General features: G+C 38.3%; 1 protein-coding gene across 8 annotated transcripts in view; it reads right to left on the reverse strand.

The window, feature by feature from the left end:
* NARS2 (asparaginyl-tRNA synthetase 2, mitochondrial) overlaps positions 1-26,456 on the reverse strand; it is an 85,090-nt gene that overhangs the window by 22,828 nt on the left and 35,806 nt on the right. For all 8 annotated transcript variants that reach the window (XM_070749545.1, XM_070749550.1, XM_070749543.1 and 5 more), the window contains 3 exons: positions 16,947-17,027; positions 5,578-5,678; positions 2,420-2,552 (listed from right to left, as the gene is read on the reverse strand). In XM_070749545.1, the coding sequence (XP_070605646.1) occupies positions 2,420-2,552; positions 5,578-5,678; positions 16,947-17,027 (315 nt within the window). The remainder of the gene's footprint in view (positions 1-2,419; positions 2,553-5,577; positions 5,679-16,946; positions 17,028-26,456) is intronic.

Genomic DNA, 26,456 nt, shown 5'->3' on the forward strand with positions numbered 1-26,456 from the left:
CTTGATTTTACCCCTGGGATCACATCCCGCCCCCTCCCGGATACTACAACAGGCACAAGTACATGCCAGTTGCCAGGAGTTTGAATTTTGATCATGTTTATCTTAGAGATGCTATAACCGCTATTAAGTGCGAAAAACACAATCATAAGTCACTTTCTGTCGGTACCACTGTAACTTGGCTTGCCCCGTCGCTTGTAAAAAGTTGACCTGTGTGTCTGTATTCCAGCCTGTTGCTCGCACAATCCGGTCCGGAACAGGCCACAATCCTGGCCACGGCCTGGTAGTTAGGGAGCTCTGTAGTAGGGAATGTGTAGGATTACATTTAAACCTCTAAATCTCATTTTTTTGCAGCTCCGGAATCCACTCTACGACTTTCTACATGGCAGTACTCAACTTATAACCGTCCATTTAGTGACCGTTTAAAATTACAACAGCACTGAAAGTGATTTTTGATTGGGCTTCGCACTTACAACTCTCTGAACAGTCACATGACCAAAATTTGAGTTTTTGGTGACCATCATATATTTAAAAACCCACCTCTGTCGTCAGGCATGGGGGAATTGAAATATTCCCTTCTCCTAGGCTTATAAAATTTATGTATGGTATGACTGTATGTATGACTGATCTCTTAAATTGGGGTTTTTAGATTTTTTATTATTAGATTTGTTTACGTTGTCTTTTTATTGTTGTTAGCCGCCCCGAGTCTGTGGAGAGGGGCGGCATACAAATCAAATCAAATCAATCAATCAATCAATGATAGTAGTTGTGTCATGGGATCAGATGATCCCCATTTTCAACTTTCCCAGCCAGCTTCTGACAGGCAGTCGATGGCGGGAAGCTGGATTCACTTTAATGACTTCATGATTCACTTAACAACCGCAGCAATCCAGTTTACAACAGTAGCAAAGATTTTTCTACATTCTATGCTGTGCTTTTATCGCTTGGAAAGCCACCTGGAGTCGCTGTGAGCGAAGAGTCCCCTATATAAATTTTTCCAAGTAAATTAAAGAGGTCACAAAATCGGGCCAGATTCACTTAACAACGGGCTCATTTAGCAATCAAAAATCTGGCCTCGAATTGTGGGTTGTAAGTCACGAACTAACTGTAATTATCAAATGGAAATTACAGAAGTCCTGCAATATAGAATAGAACAGAACAGAACATAATAACAAGAACAAGAACAATAATAATAATAATAATAATTTATTAGATTTGTATGCCACCCCCTCTCCGCAGACTCGAATAGAATAGAATTCTTTATTGGCCAGGTGTGAATGGACACAAAAGGAATTTGTCTTTGGTGCAGATGCTCTCAGTGTACATAAAAGAAAAAGATACATTTGTCAAGAATCATGTGGCACAACACTTAATGATTGTCATAGGGGTTAAATACGCAATGAAGAAATAGGATACAAGCAACAAGTTACAGTCATACAATCCTAAGTGGGAGGAAAAGGATGATAGGAATGATGAGAAAAAAATAGTAGAAATAGAAGTGCAGACTTAGTAAAACGTTTGACAGGGTTGAGGGAATTATTTGTTTAGCAGAGTGATGGCATTCGGGAAAAAACTGTTCTTGTGTCTAGTTGTCTTGGTGTGCAGTGCTCTGTAGTGACGTTTTGAGGGTAGGAATTGAAACAATTTGTGTAAAGGATGTAAGGGGTCAGTAAATATTTTCACCGCCCTCTTTTTGACTCATGCAGTTATATTCTCATGTTTTACTACTCAATTTTAGCATATTATACTGCACTTTAACTTATTATTTATTCAAATTCCCTCTATTTTAGCCAATTTTATTGTATTTTAACCAGTCACAGTTTTATGACGACCGATGTGGTCCTTTTCCTCGCTTTGATATGGTCGATTGACTAATCAAATAAAGTTGATATATGATATATATATGACTCGTGCAGTATTACAGGTCCCCAATGAAATATAAACCTCCCAAAATAAAAAGAAAGAACCTGACTATACCTCTAGATTTTATACAAAACCTGAAGAAACCCTGAAATATCTTAGCTCTGATTTGAGACTGCGATTTAAGGTGGCATGGGAAAATTGATATACTCCTTGGCTGTTCTGTTTTATGTTTGTCTGGAGTGCATGATTGTTTCTTAATAAGTATTTTAAATATTGTTTTTAATATTAGATTTGTATTTTGTATTGTCTGTTGTGAGCTGCTCCGAGTCCTCGGAGAGAGGCGGCATACAAATCTAATAAATAATAATAATAATAATAATAATAATAATAATTATTATTATTAGTAGTAGTAGTATTTAGAAATTTTAAAGCGTTCTTCAGCTTCCAGAAAGCTCCCTGCTCTTTCTATAAAACTAGGAAAAACAAATTAAATGCATAGAACCTGCAACCACACACTTACAAAGACCTCTATTTTATAGTTTTTCCCGGGAAATCTTACCTGCATTATATCCTGAAGCCTGTCCACAAAAAACACTTCGGCCTCCACCATGTAAAACTCCGCCAGGTGTCTGCGGGTTTGAGAATTGTCTGCTCGGAAGGTGGGACCAAAAGTGAAGACTTTAGTAAACGCCCTGCAAGGTGTGTAAAACAACACAAAACAGGTTGAGTTCCACATGTGCGGAAGCAAAAAAAATTGGCAAAATCTCTCTCCTGCTTACTTCAAACGGATTCTGTGAACTAATGATTTTTAATGTTCCAGGGCTTTTAGAATATAGTGATACCTCGTCTTATAGAAACATAGAAACATAGAAGTCTGACGGCAGAAAAAGACCTCCTGGTCCATCTAGTCTGCCCTTATACTATTTTCTGTATTTTATCTTAGGATGGATATATGTTTATCCCAGGCATGTTTAAATTCAGTTACTGTGGATTTATCTACCACATCTGCTGGAAGTTTGTTCCAAGGATCTACTACTCTTTCAGTAAAATAATATTTTCTCATGTTGCTTTTGATCTTTCCCCCAACTAACTTCAGATTGTGTCCCCTTGTTCTTGTGTTCACTTTCCTATTAAAAACACTTCCCTCCTGGACCTTATTTAACCCTTTAATATATTTAAATGTTTCGATCATGTCCCCCCTTTTCCTTCTGTCCTCCAGACTATACAGATTGAGTTCATTAAGTCTTTCCTGATACGTTTTATGCTTAAGACCTTCCACCATTCTTGTAGCCCGTCTTTGGACCCGTTCAATTTTGTCAATATCCTTTTGTAGGTGAGGTCTCCAGAACTGAACACAGTATTCCAAATGTGGTCTCACCAGCATTCTATATAGTGGGATCATAATCTCCCTCTTCCTGCTTGTTATACCTCTAGCTATGCAGCCAAGCATCCTACTTGCTTTCCCTACCGCCTGACTGCACTGTTCACCCATTTTGAGACTGTCAGAAATCACTACCCCTAAATCCTTTTCTTTTTCAGTATTTGCCAACACTGAACTGCCAATACAATACTCAGATTGAGGATTCCTTTTCCCCAAGTGCATTATTTTACATTTGGAAACATTAAACTGCAGTTTCCATTGCTTAGACCATTTATCTAGTAAAGCTAAATCATTTACCATATTACAGACGCCTCCAGGAATATCAACCCTATTGCACACTTTAGAGTCATCGGCAAATAGGCAAACCTTCCCTACCAAACCTTCCCCTATGTCACTCACAAATATATTAAAAAGAATAGGACCCAGAACAGACCCTTGTGGCACACCGCTTGTAACCTGACTCTGCTCAGAATACTCGCCATTAACAATAACTCTCTGATGTCTACGCTTCAGCCAGCTGCAAATCCATTGAACTATCCAGGGATTAAGTCCAATCTTCACTAATTTATCTATCAGCTCTTTATGTGGAACCGTATCAAAGGCTTTGCTGAAGTCCAGGTAGGCAATATCCACGGCACCACCTTCATCCAACACCTTTGTGACATAGTCAAAGAAATCAACTTAATTGGTTCCGGGACGAGGTTTGTGAGGTGAAAAGTTTGTAAGACGAAATAATGTTTCCCATAGGAATCAATGGAAAAGCAATTAATGCGTGCAAGCCCAAAACTCACCCCTTTTGCCAGCCAAAGCACCTGTTTTTTATTTATTTATTTTATTTATTATTTGGATTTGTATGCCGCCCCTCTCCGAAGACTTTGTGCTGCTGGGATTCCCCTGAGGCTCCCCTCCATGGGAAACCCCACCTCCGGACTTCCGTGTTTTTGTGATGCTGCAGGGGAATCACAACAGTGTAAAAATGGGTACTTTGCTGGCAATGGAAGTCCGGAGGTGGGGTTTCCCTTGGAGGAGAGCCTCAGCGAAATTGCAGCATCACAAAAACACGGAAGTCCTCAAAACCCCACCTCCGGACTTCCGTGTTTTTGTGATGCTGCGTTTTCGCTGAGGCTCCCCTCGCTGGGAAACCCCACCTCTGGACTTCAGTTGCTAGCGAAGCACCCGTTTTTGCGCTGCTGGGATTCCCCTGCAGCATCACAAAAACACAGAAGTCCGGAGGTGTTGTTTCCCATGGAAGGGAGCCTCAGGGGAATCCCAGCAGTGCAAAAACGGGCGCTTCGCTGGCAACAGAAGTCCGGAGGCGGGGCATCCCAGTGGTGGCGGCTTGGGTTTGTAAGGTGAAAATAGTTTGGAAGAAGAGGCAAAAAACCCTTAAACCCCGGGTTTGTATCTCAAAAAGTTTGTATGACGAGGGGTTTGTAAGACGAGGTATAACTGTAGTTAGTTATATTAATTGGATTTTAGATATTTATATTGTATAAAGTCTTTCTGATATGTTGTGAGCCACCCCAAGTCTTCGGAGAGGGGCAGCGTACAAATCCAATAAATAATAAATAATAATAATAATAATAAATAATTTATGACAGTCGCCATGTCCCGTGATCCCCTTTTTGCAACCTTGCGATGAGCCAAGTCAATGGGGGAGCCAAATTCACTTAACAACGGTGCCACTAACTTAGCAGCAGTGATTTGCTTAGCAAAATTGGCAATTGAGTCATTAAACGGGAGCAAACCTCACTTATTGTTATTATTATTATTATTATTATTATTATTATTATTATTATTATTTATTAGATTTGTATGCCGCCCCTCTCCGAAGACTCGGGACGGCTAACAACAATAAAGAAAACAATGTAACAAATCTAATATTAAAAAATAATCTAAAAAAACCCAATTTAAAAGACCAATCATACAAACAAGCATACCATGTATAAATTCTATAAGCCTAGGGGGAAGGGAAAAAATTTCAATTCCCCCATGCCTGACGACAGAGGTGGGTTTTAAGGAGCTTGTGAAAGGCAAGGAGGGTGGGGGCAACTCTGATATCTGGGGGGAGCTGGTTCCAGAGGGTCGGGGCCGCCACAGAGAAGGCTCTTCCTCTGGGTCCCGCCAAATGACATTGTTTAGTCGATGGGACCCGGAGAAGGCCAACTCTGTGGGACCTAACCGGTCGCTGGGATTCGTGCGGCAGAAGGCGGTCCCGGAGATATTCTTAACTGTCTTACTTAGTAACAGAAACTTTGGGCTCAATTCTGGGCGTAAGTCGAGGACCCGTGATAATCGCCAGACTAAAAGCATGCTTAAATTCCCGTGAGCCATACCCACTCATGACTTCCAAATGGAGTTGTCCAGAAACCGTAAGAAACGCGGGAATATCGAAGAAGTGATGTTCTTCTCCGGGTTTTTGCTCTTCATTTGCAGGCTGCAGGAATGAAAGAGTATGAAAAAAAAATGTAATTAATCCTTTTGGGAATTGGGTTAAACTCTCCCCAAAGGCAGCCGAACACCAGTCTTCCTTTTTTTTTTTTAATTGATTTTATAATATAAAACACACACACAACATATAACAAGTGCACAGTGATTGTGCCCACTACCAATCATTCGTACCCCACCACAAATCGGGGGTGTTTCTTGTATAAACCATTTTAACCCAAGAGCAAAATATATTTTTACATATTATAATGTGATTCCAATTTGTTTCTTATAGCTTGGTCTCGGATTCTACTCACCATATATCCCAGGGACAATTCCATCTGTCCGTCCATTACCCTGGGGGGGAGAATCATTGACCCCCTCAGAGAGGGTCCGCAACTTGGGCGTCCTCCTCGATCCACAGCTCACATTAGAGAAACACCTTTCAGCTGTGGTGAGTGGGGCGTTCGCCCAGGTTCACCTGGTGCACCAGTTGCGACCCTATTAGTACCGAGAGTCACTGCTCACAGTCACTCGAGGCTCAACTACTGTAATGCCCTCTACATGGGGCTACCTTTGAAAAGTGTTTGGAAACTTCAGATCGTGCAGAATGCAGCTGCGAGAGCAATCATGGGCTTCCCCAAATATGCCCATGTTACACCAACACTCCGCAGTCTGCATTGGTTGCCGATCAGTTTCCGGTCACAATTCAAAGTGTTGGTTATGACCTATAAAGCCCTTCATGGCACAGGGCCAGGTTATCTCCAGGACCGCCTTCTGCCGCACGAATCCCAGCGACCAATCTGGTCCCACAGAGTGGGCCTTCTCCGGGTCCCGTCAACTAAACAATGTCGTTTGGCGGGGCCCAGGGGAAGAGCCTTCTCTGTGGCGGCCCCGGCTCTCTGGAACCAACTCCCCCCAGGGATTAGAATAGCCCCCACCCTTCTTGCCTTTCGTAAGCTTCTTAAAACCCACCTCTGTCATCAGGCATGGGGGAACTGAGATATTCTTTCCCCCTAGGCTTCTACAATTTATGTATGGTATGTTTGTATGTATGATTGGTTTTAAAGTAAGGGTTTTTAGTTGCTTTAGTATTGGATTGTCGCATGTTGTTTTTACCACTGTTGCTAGCCGCCCCGAGTCTACGGAGAGGGGCGGCATACAAATCCAATTAATAATAATAATAATAATAATAATCATCATCATCATCTTGCCTTGTCCCATCAGTTGTCGCAAATCAGTTTCATTGACCAAATTCATCCTTTTTTTCCCATAATCTCAAAATGAATGTGGTCCACCATGTACCAGTACCAATTTTGCATTGTCCAAAGGTGATAAAATCGGGAGTCGCTTAAACCCCCCGCCTTGCTTAGCGACATAAATTCTGCTCTCCGTTGTGGACGTAAAATGAGGACTTCTAAATAGTCCGCAAAGTCTGACTCACCTCAACCAATTCTCTTTTTCTGTAGTTTCCCCCCCCCTCCCAAGCTGCCAAACTTGTTCGGCTAGCAAACGGTGCCAAAATTTAAGCCAAGGCTGGTATCTCGTTTTGCAAACATAATTGTTTGTTTACACAAAGGGTTGAAAGGGACTGGTCGGAAGAGGCCCCGAAAGAGCATTTTAGAAACAAAACGTTCTTTTAAAAATAAAATAAAAAGCTTCTATCCAACCCTTAAAACATTTGTGTGTGCGTATGTATGTGAGAGAGAGAAAGAGAGGGAGAATTGGATCATTTTTTTGCTCCAGGAGCAATTAAACCTGTTAAGCAATGTTAACGTGTTGATAAAAATTAAGTTAATATGTTTAAAAATTGAGCGCTGGGGGAAAAAAAAGAGAGAAGACTTGAGTTTTGCCCTCTGTTTTATGGCCCTTTAAATCAAACCAGCATTGGTGTAACACAGTGTTTCCCAATCTTGGCAACGTGAAGATACGTATCTGGACTTCAACTCCCAGAATTCCCCAACCTACCTACCTACCCATCCATCCACCTCCCCCCTCTCTCTATCTATCTATCCTGCTTTAAGTAATTTTTATTTTTTTAATTTTTTTTAAATTTTATTTTACAAATGTGACATACAAGACAAAGGAAAAAAAACATACGCAAAAAGGAAAGCAAGTCGAATGCTTGGCTGCATAGCTAGAGGTATAACAAGCAGGAAGAGGGAGATTGTAATCCCCTTATATAGAGTGCTGGTGAGACCACATTTGGAATAGTGTGTTCAGTTCTGGAGACCTCACCTACAAAAAGATATTGACAAAATTGAACGGGTCCAAAGACGGGCTACAAGAATGGTGGAAGGTCTTAAGCATAAAACGTATCAGGAAAGACTTCATGAACTCAATCTGTATAGTCTGGAGGACAGAAGGAAAAGGGGGGACATGATCGAAACATTTAAATATATTAAAGGGTTAAACAAGGTCCAGGAGGGAAGTGTTTTTAAAAGGAAAGTGAACACAAGAACAAGGGGACACAATCTGAAGTTAGTTGGGGGAAAGATCAGAAGCAAGAGGAGAAAATATTATTTTACTGAAAGAGTAGTAGATCCTTGGAACAAACTTCCAGCAGACGTGGTAGATAAATCCACAGTAACTGAATTTAAACATGCCTGGGATAAACATATATCCATCCTAAGATAAAATACAGAAAATAGTATAAGGGCAGACTAGATGGACCAGGAGGTCTTTTTCTGCCGTCAGACTTCTATGTTTCTATGTTTCTAAAACATATATGTACAACATTTGGGAAATGAAAGTTTCCCCACTATTTTTTTGGATATTTGATCAGAGAATTACACTTCTTTTACATAATATTAATTTTTGAATTTTTTTATTTGACGTGTTGCTTTGCATAATTTTTTATTTATTTATTTCTTTTAGCCAATCATAAAATTTTGCCCATGTTTTATAGTTATGTGATTCTTCTTTTCCCTCTAATCTTTTGGATAGCCTGTCCATCTCCGCACAGTCTAGTATTTTTTTAATTATTATGTTTTCTTACGGTATTTTATCTGTTTTCCACTGTTGGGCATATACTATTCTGGCAGCTGTTAGTATATGTATAACTAGGTATCTTACTTCTTTTTCTATTTTTTTATTAAAAATACCCAATAAATATAATTCTGGTTTTTTCCCGATTTCTTCATTTGCTATTTCTTTTAACCAATTTGTTATTTTATTCCAAAACTTTTTTGCCTGTGTGCATGTCCACCATTGGTGGTAGAACGTGCCTCTATCCATTTTTTTCAGAAACCTACAAATCCTTAGTTTTTTGACTCAAGCCTGCTTAAGTAATTTTGAAAGGAGGCAAAAGATATTGTAAATGTATTTGAGAGCACTTGTATTAAGAGAAAATTAAAAGAAGACGATGTACCAGTTCAAAGAAAAACTGTGTGTTAAAAAGGACGTTTAGAAAAGAAAAAAAAATTCTATAAGTGCAGTTTGGATGGAGGGATCTAAATATAATCTTGAAGTTTAAAGCTTGTGTGTTCAGAAGTCCATGCTTTTTGGGCTCAATGGAAGCTGGGCAGTTTTGAGAAGCATTAAATAAACCACAAGAAAGCAAAGTATAGCTCACACAAAGTTATCTAATCCCTGATATATAACTTCAGAAGAGAAGGATTTAGTAGTAGTGATTTCTGACAGTCTCAAAATGGGTGAGCTGTGTGGTCGGGCGGTAGGAAAAGTTGAAGTCCAGAATTCTGGGAGTTGAAGTCCAAATATCTTCACGTTGCCAAGGTTGGATAACACTGGTGCAACAGAGGAACAAACGATGAGTCCAGGAGGGAAGTGTTTTTAATAGGAAAGTGAACACAAGAACAAGGGGACACAATCTGAAGTTAGTTGGGGGAAAGATCAAAAGCAACATGAGAAAATATTATTTTACTGAAAGAGTAGCAGATCCTTGGAACAAACTTCCAGCAGACGTGGTAGATAAATCCACAGTAACTGAATTTAAACCTGCCTGGGATAAACATAGATCCATCCTAAGATAAAATACAAAAAATAGTATAAGGGCAGACTAGATGGATCATGAGGTCTTTTTCTGCCGTCAGACTTCTATGTTTCTATGTTTCTATGTTTCTATGTTTCTATCTATCTATCTATCTATCTATCTATCTATCTATCTATCTATCTATCTATCTATCTATCTATCTATCTATCTATCCATCCATCCATCCATCCATCCATCCATCCATCCATCTATCCATCCTATCCTTCTATCTGTCTGTCCGTCCGTCCGTCCGTCCGTCCGTTCGTCCATCCATCCATCCATCCATCTATCAGATTTGTATGCCGCCCCTCTCCGTAGACTCGGGGCGGCTCACAACACAATAAAAACAGTTCCTGACAAATCTAATAATTTACAATTTACAATTTAAAATAGTTAAAAAAACCCATTTTTAAGCAGACATACTTACAAGCATACCATACATAAATTATATAGGCCCGGGGGAGATATCTCAGTTCCCCCATGCCTGACGGCAAAGGTGGATTTTAAGGAGTTTACGAAAGGCAAGGAGGGTAGGGGCAGTTCTAATCTCTGGGAGGAGCTGGTTCCAGAGAGTCGGGGCTGCCACAGAGAAGGCTCTTCCCCTGGGTCCCGCCAAATGACATTGTTTAGTCGACGGGACCCGGAGAAGGCCAACTCTGTGGGACCTAATCGGTCGCTGGGATTCGTGCGGTCCAATGCCATGAAGGGCTTTATAGGTCATAACCAACACTTTGAATTGTGACCGGAAATTGATCGGCAACCAATGCAGACTGTGGAGTGTTGGTGTGACATGGGCGTATTTAGGGAAGCCCATGATTGCTCTTGCAGCTGCATGCTGCGCGATCTGAAGTTTCCGAACACTTTTCAAAGGTAGCCCCATGTAGAGAGCGTTACAGTAGTCGAACCTTGAGGTGATGAGGGCATGAGTGACTGTGAGCAGTGAGTCCCGGTCCAAACAGGGCCGCAACTGGTGCACCAGGCGAACCTGGGCAAACGCCCCCCTCGTCACAGCCGAAAGATGGTTCTCTAATGTGAGCTGTGAATCGAGGAGGACGCCCAAGTTGCGGACCCTCTCTGAGGGGGTCAATAATTCCCCCCCCCAGGGTGATGGACGGACAGATGGAATTGTCCTTGGGAGGCAAAACCCACAGCCACTCCGTCTTATCCGGGTTGAGTTTGAGTCCGTTGACACCCATCCAGGCCCCAACAGCCTCCAGGCACCGGCACATCACTTCCACTGCTTCTATACGTGCAGAGACATGAAACGGTAAACAAGAATCCCATATTTTTTTTGCATCCAAATGAAGGAGAGTGCCAACCACAATGGGCAACTTGCATGGTGCGTGCCAGCTAATTCCCAGTTTCGATGTTGTTATGGGCCTGAACGAGATATGTTAAATTATTTAATCTGCTTTCCAAGATCTGCCATGTGGGTGCAGCATGGAGACCGAGACTCTGTCTCCTCGGAATATTTATTTATTTCTATCCTGATTATTCTTAGAAAGAATTCAGTACAAAAATCCAACGCAACTTCCTCCACTTCTTTTCCCCACAACAACTTTGTGAGGTGGGTTGGGGTGAGAGGAGGGGAGGGCCTAAAGTGGACTAGAACTCACCATCTCCTGGTGATTGGCCCAAAGTCACCTAGTCAGCTTTCATGCCTAGGGCGGGACTAGAACTCCCTGTCTCCTGGTGATTGGCCCAAAGACACCCAGTCAGCTTTCATGCCTAGGGCGGGACTAGAACTCACCGTCTCCTGGTGATTGGCCCAAAGACACCCAGTCAGCTTTCATGCCTAGGGCGGGACTAGAACTCCCTGTCTCCTGGTGATTGGCCCAAAGACACCCAGTCAGCTTTCATTCCTAGGCTGGGACTAGAACTCACTGTCTCCTTATGATTGGCCCAAAGACACCTAGTCAGCTTTCATTCCTAGGCTGGGACCCACTGTCTCCTTGTGATTGGCCCAAAGACACCTAGTCAGCTTTCATGCCTAGGGCGGGACTAGAACTCACCATCTCCTTGTGATTGGCCCAAAGTCACCTAGTCAGCTTTTATGCCTAGGGCGGGACTAGAACTCACTGTCTCCTAATGATTGGCCCAAAGACACCTAGTCAGTTTTCATGTCTAGGGTGGGGCTAGAACTCACAGTCCTGTTAAGCAGTGGTTGTGAAGAGACCATGTTTAAAGACTTTCTATATTTTTCCTTCGCTTTCCAGACCTGTGACGGTCATAACGGTGAGGATTGCCAAGTTCCTTTATCCCAGGGGTAGGCAAAGTTGGCTCTTCTATGACTTGTGGACTTCAACTCCCAGAATTCCTGAGCCAATCATGCTAGCTCAGGAATGCTGGGAGTTGAAGTCCACATGACATAGAAGAGCCAACTTTGCCTACCCCTGCCTTATCCTAGCTTCGAATGGTCATTGTACGAGGCAGATCGTGCAGAATGCAGCTGCGAGAGCAATCATGGACTTTCCCAAATATGCCCATGTTACACCAACACTCCGCAGTCTGCATTGGTTGCCGATCAGTTTCCGGTCACAATTCAAAGTGTTGGTTATGATCTATAAAGCCCTTCATGGCACTGGACCAGATTATCTCAGGGACAGTCTTCTGCTGCACGAATCCCAGCGACCAGTTTGGTCTTCTCCGGGTCCCGTCAACTAAACAATGTCGCTTGGCGGGACCCAGGGGAAGAGCCTTCTCTGTGGCGGCCCCAGCCCTCTGGAACCAACTCCCCCCAGAGATTAGAATTGCCCCCACCCTCCTTGCCTTTCGTAAGCTGCTTAAAACCCACCTCTGCCGCCAGGCATGGGGGAACTAAGATACTCTTTCCCCCTAGGCCTTTACAATTTTATGCATAGTATGTCTGTATGTATGTTTGGTTTTTATAATAATGGGGTTTTAACTGTTTTTAGTATTGGATTATTATTATATGCTGTTTTATTACTGTTGTTAGCCGCCCCGAGTCTGCGGAGAGGGGCGGCATACAAATCCAATAAATAATAATAATAATAATAATAATAATAATAATAATAATAATAATGATGCTAAATGAGGGTAAACTGTGACATTTTTCCAAGTGAGCTATCCAGGGTCTATATCGCGATGGGCAGAATACACAGGAATACTGAAATAATGCTATACACAACTAAAAAAAATAAAAATAAAGATTATAAGCCCTTTTAAAAGACAAGACAGGTTCATAGACACCAGCCGCGCTTGTTAAACCGCAAATTGAGCTAATAGACAATTTGGCAAGAGACTAAAAGCTTCACAGCTGGTTGAAAACATCTGGGGGACGATAAAAGGTTGCAGCTGTAAGCCCCATCCTTTCTAATCCTTCCCCTCTTCTAAAGTTTATTTTCTAACTCCGATTAGGGGGGAAAAAACCCAAAGCAAAATAAACTTGTTTTGTTGCGAAAATCATTTTTGAAGGCTTCCATGATTTAACCGCAACCTTCAAATACAGAAAGACAAGGGGAGAAAAAAAATCAGATTTTTTTTTGCTTCTTTTAACACCCCACCTGGAAATACAGCTGTGGGGCAAGAGAGAAAAAACTTTGCTTTCTTTTTCTATTATCTTCCCGCAGATTCAAAGCTGTTCCTTCATCTTCTGAAGCATTCCTATATCTCTATCAGTACTCAGGTTTTTTAAAAAAAGACAAATTTAGGACTTTCTCTTTAAAGACATTAACAAAGTTGAGGATCTCGTGATAAAAAGAAAGGCCTATGTCAGTCTTTGATAAAACTTCCAGGGAAGGGGGGGAAAAGATTTTACTTCATGAAGATTTGCTGGAAGTAGTGACTTAAACTTAATGGATTTTCCCATGCTTGATATACGCAATTGAAAGAAAGGTTAACCCAAAATTTGAAAATGTAATTTTTAAAAACATCTCTATCCATCTATCTGTGTATGATTTTTTTTTTATATACTAAGGGTTTTAAATTGCTTTTTTATTGTTGGATTTGTACTGTATTTTGTGTTGTGAGCTCCTCCGAATCTCCGGAGAGGGGCGGCATACAAATCTAATTAATAATAATAATAATAATAATAATAATAATAATAATAATAATAATAATAATATCTACCTACCTACCTACTTACCTACCCATCCATCTATCCATCCACCTCCCTTCTTCCCTCCTTCCCTCTCTCTATCTATCTATCCATCCTGCTTAAGTAATTTTTAGAGAAGGCAAAAGATATTGTAAATGTATTTGAGAATACTTGTATTAAGAGAAAATAAAAAGAAAACGATGTACTAATTCAAAGAAAAACTGTGTTAAAAAGGATGTTTAGAAAAGAAAAAAATCTATGTGCAGTTTGGATGGAGGGATCTAAATATAATCTTGAAGTCTAAAGCTTGTGTGTTCAGAAGTTCATGCTTTTTGGGCTCAATGGAGGTTAGGCTAGAAAAAATTAAAAGAAGAAACAGAAAGAGCGATAAAAGAAAGAAAGAAAGAAAGAAAACAATGGAGAGAAGAAAGAAAGAAAACAAGGAAGGAAGAAACAAAAAGAAAAAAGGAAGAAAGAAAAAAAAAGAAAGAAGAAAAAGAATGATAAAAGAAAGAAAGATGGAAAGAAGAAAGGAAGGAAGGAACAGAAAAAAGGAAGAAAGGAAAAACAATAAAAGAAAGAAGAAAAAGAACGATAAAAAAGAGAGAGAGAGAGTGATGGAAAGAAGAAGCAAAAAATAAGAAAGAGAAAGGAAGAAAAAATAAATAAAAGATAGCAGAGAAAGAGCGATAAATGAAGAAAGAAAGAAGAGAAAGAGAGAGGGAAGGAAGGAAGGAAGGAAGGAAAGAAAACAAGGAAGGAAGGAACAAAAAGAAAGACAAAGAAAGAAAAAAATTAAAAGAAAGAAGAAAGAGTGATAAAAGAAAGAAGGAAAGAAAGAGAGCAATGGAGAGAAGAAAGAAAACAAGGAAGGAAGAAACAAAACGAAAGAAAGACAAAGGAAGAAAAAAAATTAAAAGAAAGAAGAAAGATAAAGAGCGATAAAAGAAAGAAAGAAAGAAAGCGATGGAAAGAAGAGACAAGGAAGGAGGAAACAAAAAGAAAGAAAGATAAAGGAAGAAAAAAAAAGATAGAAGAGAAAGAACAATAAAAGAAGAAAGAAAGAAAGAAGAAAAAGAGAGAAAGAGAAAAGAAAGATCTTGTCACGCATGTGCGGAGGGCGGGGCACATGCAGGAGACTTGCGCACATGCAGGGGCGTTGGTGGTCGTGCACGCCTGCAAGGGGGCAGGGAGAGGACGGTGAGGATGTGGCACGTGTATTGCAATATGGGCGCTGGCATGCACGCCCGCTGTTGTGCGCATCCGTGCTTTCAGCCCACCATAAGAAAAAGGTTAGAGAGGAGAACAGCACGTTGCTCATAGATGCCACTTGCAATCAAATGGATCAGAAACATTTAAAACTTGTAAACAGCAGGAAGCAAAACGTCATCCAACTCAGCAGGCAAAGCTTTTCACGTGGAGATCTTATCCAAGGCCACCAATATTTGCAGGGACTTTTTCAAGATCGGAGAAGTTAAGGAGTTGTGGCAGGCAAACCAGCCGATCTAAGCAAGACATGTTTGTGTGTGTGTTTTGGCCACAGCAGGAAATGAATAGGAAGGTGTGTGCTGGCCAATGTGGTATAACCACCAAGAAAAATTCCCATGTTTTTGACAACCCTTCTTTAGATAGCAATAGCATTTATTATTTTTTATTATTATTATAGAAACATAGAAGATTGACGGCAGAAAAAGACCTCATGGTCCATCTAGTCTGCCCTTATACTATTGCCTGTATTTTATCTTAGGATGGATCTATGTATATCCCAGGCATGTTTCAATTCAGTTACCAGGTCTGCTGGAAGTTTGTTCCAAGCATCTACTACTCTTTCAGTAAAATATTATTTTCTCACGTTGGTTCTGATCTTTCCCCCAAGTAACCTCAGATTGTGTCCCCTTGTTCTTGTGTTCACTTTCCTATTAAAAACACTTCTCTCCTGAACCTTATTTAACCCCTTAACATATTTAAATGTCTCGATCATGTCCCCCCTTTCCCTTCTGTCCTCCAGACTATACAGATTGAGTTCATTGAGTCTTTCCTGGTAAGTTTTATGCTTAATACCTTCCACCATTCTTGTAGCCCGTCTTTGGACCCGTTCAATTTTGTCAATATCTTTTTGTAGGTGAGGACTCCAGAACTGAACACAGTATTCCAAATGTGGTCTCACCAGCATTCTATGTAGCGGGATCATAATCTCCCTCTTCCTGCTTGTTATACCTCTAGCTATGCAGCCAAGCATTCGACTTGCTTTCCTTTATTATTTATTAGACCCAGAGTGGATATATATTTAGACCTATATATTGCCTCATAGTGCTTTTACAGCCCTCTCTAAGCAGTTTACAGAATCAGCCTCTTGCCCCCCAAAATCTGGGACTTCATTTGACCCACCTCGGAAGGATGGAAGGCTGAGTCAACCTTAGAAACATAGAAACATAGAAGACTGACAGCAGAAAAAGACCTCCTGGTCCATCTAGTCTGCCCTTGTACTATTGCCTGTATTTTATCTTAGAATGGATCTATGTTCATCCCAGGCATGTTTAAATTCAGTGACTGTGGATTTACCAACCAACGCCTGCTGGAAATTTTTTCCAAGCATCTACTACTTTCAGTCAAATAATATTTTCTCACGTTACTTCTGATCTTTCCCCCAACTAACCTAAGGATGGTTCCCTTTTGCACCCAAAGAGCTGGAAGGTCATTTTAATGCTTTCTTTTTTTCCCCACTAAGAAAGCCCCTTTTATTATATAAAGAATCATGATGATGATGATGATAATAATAATAATAATAAATTTTTAAAAATTAATTTTTTTTAAAAAAAGGAGGTTCCACCAAGATTTGAACCCGGATCGCTAGATTCAAAGTCCAGAGCGCTAACCATTATACTATAGAACCAGCGATGCTTCTGCCCTCTCCTCCAAGCAGTTAAAGGGAGGTCAGGAAGAAATATATGTGACGTCAAAGCCCCGCCCCCGGAATTCCATCGTGGGGTTTCCCAGCTCCTCCCGGGCGGTGGCGTTTCGCGGTGTTTGAGCAAACGCCGAACCCGAACTTTGCCCGAAGTTTCAAAAAATTTCGGGTTCGGTGTCAGAAACGGCACAAAATTCGGTACCAACCCGAATTGTGCAAGTTCGGTTCGCCCAACACTACAGATATATCCAGAAAATGCTGCTTTAAGTGATGGGCACCGAGTGAGACCCAATGTAGGGTGCTTGGTTATCCAGACCCTTACCTCAAGTTTGAAGACTTCGCCCGCACCCTCACAATCGTTGGAAGTGATTATCGGGGTGTGTATATGGGTGTAGCCATTCTCCTATAAAAAGAAGAAGAGGGAGAGAAAGAAACGAGTTATTCTGAGCACGGCTGATTTGAGATTTAAGAATGGTTTATCCATTCTGGCCAGTAACAGTTTAACAGAGTTGAAAAGGGATCTTGTAGGACATCTAGTGGACAACCATTTAAATAGGAGCCAGTCGTGTGCAGCAGCTGCCAAAAAAGCCAACACAGTTCTAGTCTGCATTAACAGAGGGATAGAATCACAATCACATGAAGTGTTTATACCACACTTGGAATACGGCATTCAGTTTTGGTCGCCAAGATGTAGAAACATAGAAACATAGAAGACTGACGGCAGAAAAAGACCTCATGATCCATCCAGTCTGCCCTTATACTATTTTCTGTATTTTATCTTAGGATGGATCTATGTTTATCCCAGGCATGTTTACATTCAGTTACTGTGGATTTACCAACCACGTCTGCTGGAAGTTTGTTCCAAGGATCTATTAATAAAATAATATTTTCTCCTAAACAATTCATTTTTATCCTTGCTTTTTTGCCTTGCCATATAAATTTTTTAACTAAGTTTGTTAAAGTTTTTAAAAAGATTCCCCCTGGGTTTATTGGTATTACCTGAAAAAGAAATAAAACCTTGGGTAAAATGTTCATCTTAATTGTTGCAATTCTTCCTAAGAAAGATATTTTCAAATTATTCCACATTGCTAAGTCTTTTTTAATTTCTACTAGTAATTTCATATAATTATCATTTTTTAATGTTATTGTTTTCGCTGTTAAATTTATTCCTAAATATTTTACCTTTTTTGCAGTCTTTATTCCAGAAATACTTTCTAATTTAGTTTCTAGTGTTTTATTCATATTTTTAGTCAAGTAATGTGTTTTGCTTTTATTTATCTTTAGACCTGCTACGTTTCCATATTGTTCAATGGTTTGTAGTAAAGTAGGAACTGTTGTTGTCGGTTCTTCAATTATAAACATTAGATCATCTGCAAAGGCCTGGAGTTTATAGGTTTCATCTCCTACGGTTAAACCTTTTATTTTGGGGTCCGCTCTTATTTTAATTAATAAAGTTTCAAGGGTCATAATAAATAACAATGGTGATATAGGGCATCCTTGGCGGACTCCCTTGTTTATGTCAAGTATTGGTAATTGACTGTTATTCAGTATTATATTCGTTGTTTGTTTTGAATATATGGTATCTATTAGGTTAACAAATTTTGGACCAAATCTCATTTTATTTAATTGCATTTTTATAAATATCCAATTAACGTTGTCGAAGGCCTTTTGAGCGTCCAGAAACATTAGAGATGCCGTCTTGTCTGGGTGTTGTTCATAGTACTCTAGTATATTTATTACAGTTCTAATATTATTTTTAATTTGTCTCCCTGGAAGAAACCCATTTTGGTCTTGGTGTATTATTCCATTTATAACTCTTTTGAGTCTCTCTGCATAAATGGCAATAAAAATCTTATAGTCTACATTTAATAATGATATAGGCCTATAGTTTTTAATTTTTTCTGGTTCTGTACCCTGTTTATGTATTAAAGTTGTCAGTGATTCTGACCAAGATTTGGGGATTTTTCCCTCAAGTCTACATAAATTAAAAGTTTCTAACATATGGTTTCTTATTGTTTCATTGTCTATCTTGTACCATTCTGCAGGTATGGCATCTGGGCCTGTGGCCTTATTGCTTTTCTGTTTTTTAATTGTTATTAGGAGTTCCTCCATTGTTATTGGTCCATCCATGGTGGCCTGTTGTTCTTCTGTTATTTGTGGTAAATTTGAAGCCTCTAGATAGTTAAAAACTTCATCTTCAATAACATGATCTTTAGCATATAACTCTTTATAAAAATTATACACAATGTCTGCCTTACCTTCTGTATCATATTTTATTGTACCGTCGTTATCTTCTAATTTTTGGATTAATTTTGATTGACTCTGTTTTCTAAGTTTATACGCTAGCCATCTGTCAGGTTTATTTGCGTGTTCAAAATATTGTTGCTTTGCTCTTTTGATCTTTTCAGTTAATTGGTTTTGTTCTATAACTCTAATTTTATGTTTAATTACATTTATTTCTGTCTTTAGATCTCTGTTCTTAATGTGTTGCTGCGATAAGGATTCTAATTGTTTTAGTTCGTTTGTTAATTGTAAGTACTCTAATTTCTTTTCCTTATTATGTTTTGCTGTATAGGATATTGTTAAACCTCTTATATACGCTTTAACTGTGTCCCATAAATTCTGTGGAGTAGTGTCTGATGTTTTATTAATTTCAAAAAATATTTTTAATTCCTTTTCAATCCAATCCTTATATTTCTTATCATTTAATATATACCTATTCATCCGCCAGTTGTTCTGTTTATTATTCATCGTCATATAAACCACTATTGGGTTGTGATCAGCCCATGTATTAACGTCTATCTCGACCTCTCTTATTTGTTCTGCCACCGTTTTTGGTGCCCATAACATGTCAATTCTCGTCCAAATTTTGTGAGGGTTGGAGTAGAAGGTAAATTGCCTTTTGTGAGGGTGTCTTTCCCTCCAAATGTCGCTTAGTAATAATTCCGCTTTCATTTTTTGAAAAGTGCTAGGTAGCAAATTCCTTCTTGTTTTTTTGCCTTTCCCCCTTTTTTTATTACCTCCCCCTCCTGAATGGTCTAATTGTCTATTCACGATAGCATTAAAGTCACCTATTATCAATACATTGTCAATAGCTAAATCTATTATTATTTGGTGTAAATTTTTATAAAATGTCATTTGGTCTTCATTGGGAGCATAAATAGAAACAACCACTAGAGGTCTAGGTTCAATATCAACTTGTACAATCAGTATCCTACCCTCTTTATCCTTATATATTTGTTTGGAATTTATAGAATTCTTAACATACATCACTACACCTCTTTTTTTTTGGTCTGCTAATGCAGCGTACATTTTTCCAATTTTGGGATTCAACAGTAATTTTTGGTTATCTTTTTTAATATGAACTTCTTGTAGTATTGCAATCTGAACATTTTGATTTCTAATTTTAGAAAAAATTTGCTTCCTTTTTCTTGGTTCGTTAAGTCCATTAACATTTACGGAAAAGATTTTTAAGTCTTTATTTGTTGTCATTTAATGGGTTTTTTGGTTTCTCGCTGAGGTTGAACTCTTCTAGCACCTTGGTCCTGCTCTATTACTTGAGGAGTAGCCCCCAGATCTTCTTCTTGCTGAGTTGGTAATTTTTCCCCTGGTTGCTGTTGAACTGGTTGTAGTTGGACCACTTGTCGCTTACTTGCGTAGTCGGAGTGGCCAATACCACTCTGTTCGAGGAAGTACATGGCTTGTTCTATGTTTTCCAATTTGTACCTTGTAGAACGCCATGTCAGAGAAAGTCCTTGTGGAATAAGCCAACGGTAAGTGATGTTTTCTTTGATCAAAATTTTAGTTAGAAAATGATAATCTCTTCTGTTTTCTCTGACACTTCTTGGAACTTGTTTTAGTATCTTTATTTCTACTCCCTGTCGTTGGGGCGGGGAGTTTCTTGAATGATGAAGTATCTCATCTCGCAACGCCTTTCTTGTAAACTTAATATGTATCTCTCTTGGGAGGTTGTGTCGACGGATATAGCTATTCGAGATTCTGTATACTTCATCGATTTCTCTCTGTAAGGCTATGGGGTCCTCTTGAAGTATAGCTCCAATAATTTCCGTCATAGTCACTTTTAAGTCTTCATCTTTTTCCTCTTTTATATTCTGAAATCGAAGTCCGTACGAAGCTCGTTGCATCTCCAGCTGGATGATAGATTCATCATATCTTCTATATCTCTCATCAGCTCTCCCTTCAAGATAATCCATTCTTTTCTCATTTTTATCAGATTGCTCTTCAACTTTTTTAACTCGGTCATCACTTTCTTGGAGTGTTTGTTGGATCTGCTTTATCTGGTCTTTCATCTCGCCCATATCAGCTTTCATTTGGGCCATCTCCACTTTAAATTCTGCCAAGTCAGCTTTTATGGCTTCTCTTTGTTGTGTTGCCTCCTCCTTTATGGCTTCTCTTTGTTGTGTTGCCTCCTCCTTTATGGCCTCTCTTTGTTGAGTGGCGTCTTCTTGTGATTTAACCATGAAGTCCTTCAAAGTATTCAAAGTCTCGTGTATAGTTGCAAGGTTGGACTGCATTGTTTTGTCTTTGTCTTTGTCTTTGTTAGACATGGTTAACACCTGATGCGAGGGAGAAGAATGCGGTGACACTTGTGGAGAGAGGGTAGTTGGTGTAGTTTGTTTTTTTGCTGTTTTAACAAGGGTTGAGGTATGGGACATTATCAAATTAGAATCCACTATTTCAAATTTTAAAATTGGTTTCAATTTTATATATAGTGAAAAGGAAAAAAATTACTATAAATTCCAAATCTGTTCAGTGTATTTTGTTAAAAAGAGAAATTCCCTTATAATATAACTATACCAATTCAATAGCAATTCAATTAATAACAGAATTCAAAAAAGAAGAGAAAAAAAAATATTATTATTTAATGCCACAGGAAAAAAGAACAGGTATTAACCTTTTCAAGTAAAAGAAAGGCAAAAAATGAAGGAAGGGAAGGAATATCAACTATATGTAGAAAACAAAAGAAAAAGAATTGGAGGGGAAGCTTTAGGAGGAGGGAAGGAAAAGGAGAAGGGAAAAAAAAAATAAAGTGAAAAGAGTTCTTCAAAAGGAAAAAGAAGGAGGGTAATATTTTAGTTCAACTATTTAAAATAGAGCAGGAACCCAAGGGTTATCAACAATGCATATAGTTCAAACCAAACTTCTTCTAATAATAAAAATACCTAAGAGTAGGGAAGAAAGTCAAAGGAGAATCAGGAAGAAAACAAATAGTTATTCAAAGACACAATAACAGTGTTATATACTTAAGTTCTTCTTATAAATCCTGTAATTTTGCTAGAAAGTAGAGATGAAAATCCAAGTCTCAAAGGGAGAAGTTATATTTGATTTCAATTCAAGATTCAAGGAGTAAGACAAATCCAAGGCTTGCTTGTATTCAAAATGAAGTCAGTTTATTTTCCAAATTCAAGACAGGAACAAAGAAACAGATCCCAAGATGGAGTCAAGTTAATTTCCGTGCAGCAGGCAGATGTTAAACAAAGGAATTCTCAGCAAATAATCCAAAAGGTGTCAGCAGATAATCCAAAAGGCTCAGCAAGTAATCCAAATAGGTTAATCCAACAATAAGTAATCCAAAAAAGAAGTGATTTCAATCTCTTCTAGATTCCATTTAGTTCATAGTTATTAAGTTATTTCATGTTGTAAAAAGGAGCAGCAGGAAAGAAAAAAAAAGGCAGCAAGACTGTGTTCCTCCGCTTCAAAAATTAAGTCCAGAACATTATGATTTTAAGAATCTATCAACAACAAATTCTGATCATCACTAGGAATTTCCTTTAGCAGTTAAAATTTTCTAAATAGTCATGTCAAATTTAAGCTATTTTGTTAAACCATAAAGTCAGAAAATTATTTTATAGGTTCCAAAGTTCACGTTCAAGATGGAAAAGTAAAAGTGAGAGAAAAAAAAAAAATTAGGTCCGGCTGTTATTTGCGGATGAGTTTAAACAGGGAAAAACTTTCACTTTCGCCCTGGAGAAAAAAATACTTTTACTTAGAACTTTTACGATCTTCTGGTTTTAAACACGAAACACAATGGAAATTTTTACCTTAGGTCCTTTCTCTGCTATATTCTTTTTCAATGTAGATATTTGTACTTTCACTTCTTTGATTTTTGTTCTTCCCGCTGAGTGAGGGGAGAAAGCGCTGGCCGGTCCTCTTAGGCAAAGAGGAGCGGTTCTCCCGTCTCCGAAGCTGCGGGGCGAACCGCTGCCTCCGGAGTCCTGGCGATGGGTCCTCGGGCAGAGGAGAGCCCCCTGTTCATGGATCGGGCCATCCGGGCCCGATCCGATCGCAGATGCGACCTTCGGAGGGGGTAGAAGGGATCGCCTGGCAGAACCCTGCCAGACATGTCCCGCCGCGATCTCCACCAAACCGTCTCGTGTATAGTTTAGAAGATATTAAAGAAAGAGGAGGATTTGGCCTTCCAAATTGGAAACTATATTATCAGGCCGCTGCATTAACATGGCTTAGAGATTGGATAATCTTAGATAATAAAAGAACACTTGACCTAGAAGGACATGATTTAATGTTTGGATGGCATGCATTTTTATGGTATGATAAGGACAAAAACCATTCATATTTTAAAAGGCATACATTAAGGAAATACTTATTAGAAGTATGGAAAGACATAAAGAAAAATCATTTTTTAAGTATCCCAGATTGGTTAGCTCCTTTAGAAGCAATAACGCATCCAAAGTCTATAAAGGACAAGAAAATAACTTATAGATATAAAGAACTATTAAATGATCAGATGAAGCTTAAATCTAGAATTGAACTACAAGAAGAAGGGATAATAATAGATTGGTGGCACTACGCCCAGATCCGATCTAGATATCAGAAGGATAAAACTCTTTACATTTTTAATAAAAGTAAGAATCCTTTAACTACTTTAATTACCACTAATTCAACAAAAATGATAGGGAAAATATATAAATTACTTATCGCTCATAAAAATATAGAGTTGACTTTAAAAGATACTATGATAAGATGGTGTAGAAATATTGGCAAGGAAATAGATATAGACACATGGGAGAAAGTGTGGATTAATAATTGGAAAATGACTAAATCAGTTTCCCTAAAAGAAAACCAAATCAAAATGTTTTATAGATGGCATCTTCCACCAAATAGGATAGCAAAAATGTTTCCCAAAACATCCCCAATATGCTGGAAATGTAAGAAGGATATAGGAACTTATTATCATCAATGGTGGACATGTGGCAAAGCAAAAATATATTGGAAGATGATTGAAAAAATATTAAAAGAAATAATAAAGCAAGATATAGATAATACCCCGGAATTTTACTTACTAGGTGTCACAAACCAGACCTACAAGAAAGAAATTTTTTATTTAATTATACACATATTAACTGCGGCTAGAATAATATATGCGCAAAACTGGAAAGGGGAGGAAATCCCCAAGGAAGAAGAGGTCATAGCTAAGATATTAGATTGCGCTGAAATGGATATGATGACAAGAAGATTAAACGATCAAGAGGATACTAAATTTTATGAAACATGGAACAATGTTTATAAATGGATAGATAAGAAAAAATAAGATATATCTTTAGTTGTTTTTTTTTTTGTATTAGTTTTTACCTAGGTGATAATAATATTAATATTAGTTTAAAAGGACTTTTTGATGATTATGATATAGTAGTGTATGTATAAGTATAAGTAACATACCAAGATCTTCGATGTATAATAGTTGAATTTAGTTTTATTGTTTGGATTGAAGGTTTGACACTATTTTACTATAGTAATTAGGATTATATTAAAGGTATTTTTTGGTAATTATGTTACACTAACCCTACCTAACACTCACATTAAGATTTGTAAAACTTTAACTCAAATTTATTAACTTTTTTTTTCTATAATAGTTAACATATATTTAATTATGTATTCTTTTTCTATATTTGAATGTATACTTTCATAAGAAGCGGGGGAAACACCCCCCCACTTTATGTTTATTGTTTGTATGTATTTGTTTGTTTTTATGAAAAATAATAAAAAAAATTGAAAAAAAAAATATTTTCTCATGTTGCTTTTGATCTTTCCCACAACTAACTTCAGATCGTGTCTCCTTGTTCTTGTGTTCACTTTCCTATTAAAAACACTTCCCTCCTGGACCTTATTTAACCCTTTAACATATTTAAATGTTTCGATCATGTCCCCCCCTTTCCCTTCTGTCCTCCAGACTAGACAGGTTGAATTCAGAACTTTTGGTTCCATGGTACATACAGAAAATAAAGAGATATCTTAGTCTCTCTTTCCTTGCTTATTTTACTTTATATACAATTTTACATATTATGCGGTTTTTCATATCGATATATTTCTTGCTTTTCTAACCTAATTCTTTGTTCATATGTAAATAAAAAAAGATCAAACAAATAAACAAGCAAAACACACACACACATACAAAAGGGGCTCAAATACATAATTTATATCAAGAGAAGGAAGGAAGATTAGATAAAAGAAAAACATACTCAAACAGGTTAATACCTTCCTAATCAATTTGATAGGATTTGCCAGATCTTTAAAAAAAAATAAAAATCTGGAGTTTGTCTAATTATAAATTATGTTTATTTTATTTTTAATAACTTTTTAATGGGGTTCTAGTTTTAGATAATGTTTTAGTTTTAAATAATGTTCGACTTCTTTTTTTATTGCTTTGTATCTATTTATATATACGAGTCTTCGGAGAGGGGCAGCATACAAATCTAATAAATTATTATTATTATTATTATTATTATTATTATTATTATTATTATTATTATATTGTATCTTTATTATTGTTGTAAGCCGCCCTGAGTCCTTCGAGATTGGGCGGCAGAGAAGTCGAATGAATGAATGAATAAATAAATAATCTAGAGGTCTGAGATGAGAAGAGACGGGGGTTCAAATCCCTGAATGACCCAGCCTTGCTATTCTGGACAACCTTACAAGGCTGTCTAAGGATAAAACAAAGCTGTTTTGGCTTTGATGCCCTCCGCGGAAGGGCAGACATAATAACAGGAAGACCATAAAATTATTTTCCCAGTGAGAACTTAAAGGCGTACAAATGCTGCCCTCTAGTGGCCGAAGGTCTGAATATTCTTCAATTCACAACTGGGTTCATTTTAAAATTCTTTTATTATTTATTGGCCAAGTGTGATTGGACACACAAGGAATTTGTCTTTGGTGTATATGCTGTCAGTGTACATAAAAGAAAATATACATTTGTCGAGATACCACACTAAATGATTGTCATAGGGGCCAAATAAGCAATCAGGAAACCATAAAAAAGCGACTTAGGGACATTTTTTCACAAAATGATCAAAATTCAGACGCTCGGCCACCGATTCATATTTATGACGGTCCCGGGGTCACGCGATCCCCTTTTGTGACCTTCTGATGAGCAAAATCAACGGGGAAACCGGATTCGCTTAACAACCTTAAGAACTACAATGATTCACTTAACAACAGTGGCAAGAAAAGTCATAAAATGGGAGGGGAGACTCAATAAATCTTGCTTAGCGACATAAATTTTATTGATTGATTAATTGATTGATTGAGTTTGTATGCCGCCCAATTCCCTAGGTACGCTTTAAGCTCAATTAGAATAGAGTAGAATAGCATAGCATAGAATAGAATTCTTTATTGGCCAAGTGTGATTGGACACACAAGGAATTTGTCTTGGTGCAGATGCTCTCAGTGTACATAAAAGAAAAAGATACATTCATCAAGAATCATGTGGTACAATACTTAATGATTGTCATAGGGGTCAAATAAGCAACGAAGAAATAATCAATATTAATAAAAACCTTATTTCTAATTAGGC

Source organism: Erythrolamprus reginae, chromosome 4 (genome assembly GCF_031021105.1).
Source record: "Erythrolamprus reginae isolate rEryReg1 chromosome 4, rEryReg1.hap1, whole genome shotgun sequence".
NCBI classification, from domain to species: domain Eukaryota; kingdom Metazoa; phylum Chordata; class Lepidosauria; order Squamata; family Dipsadidae; genus Erythrolamprus; species Erythrolamprus reginae.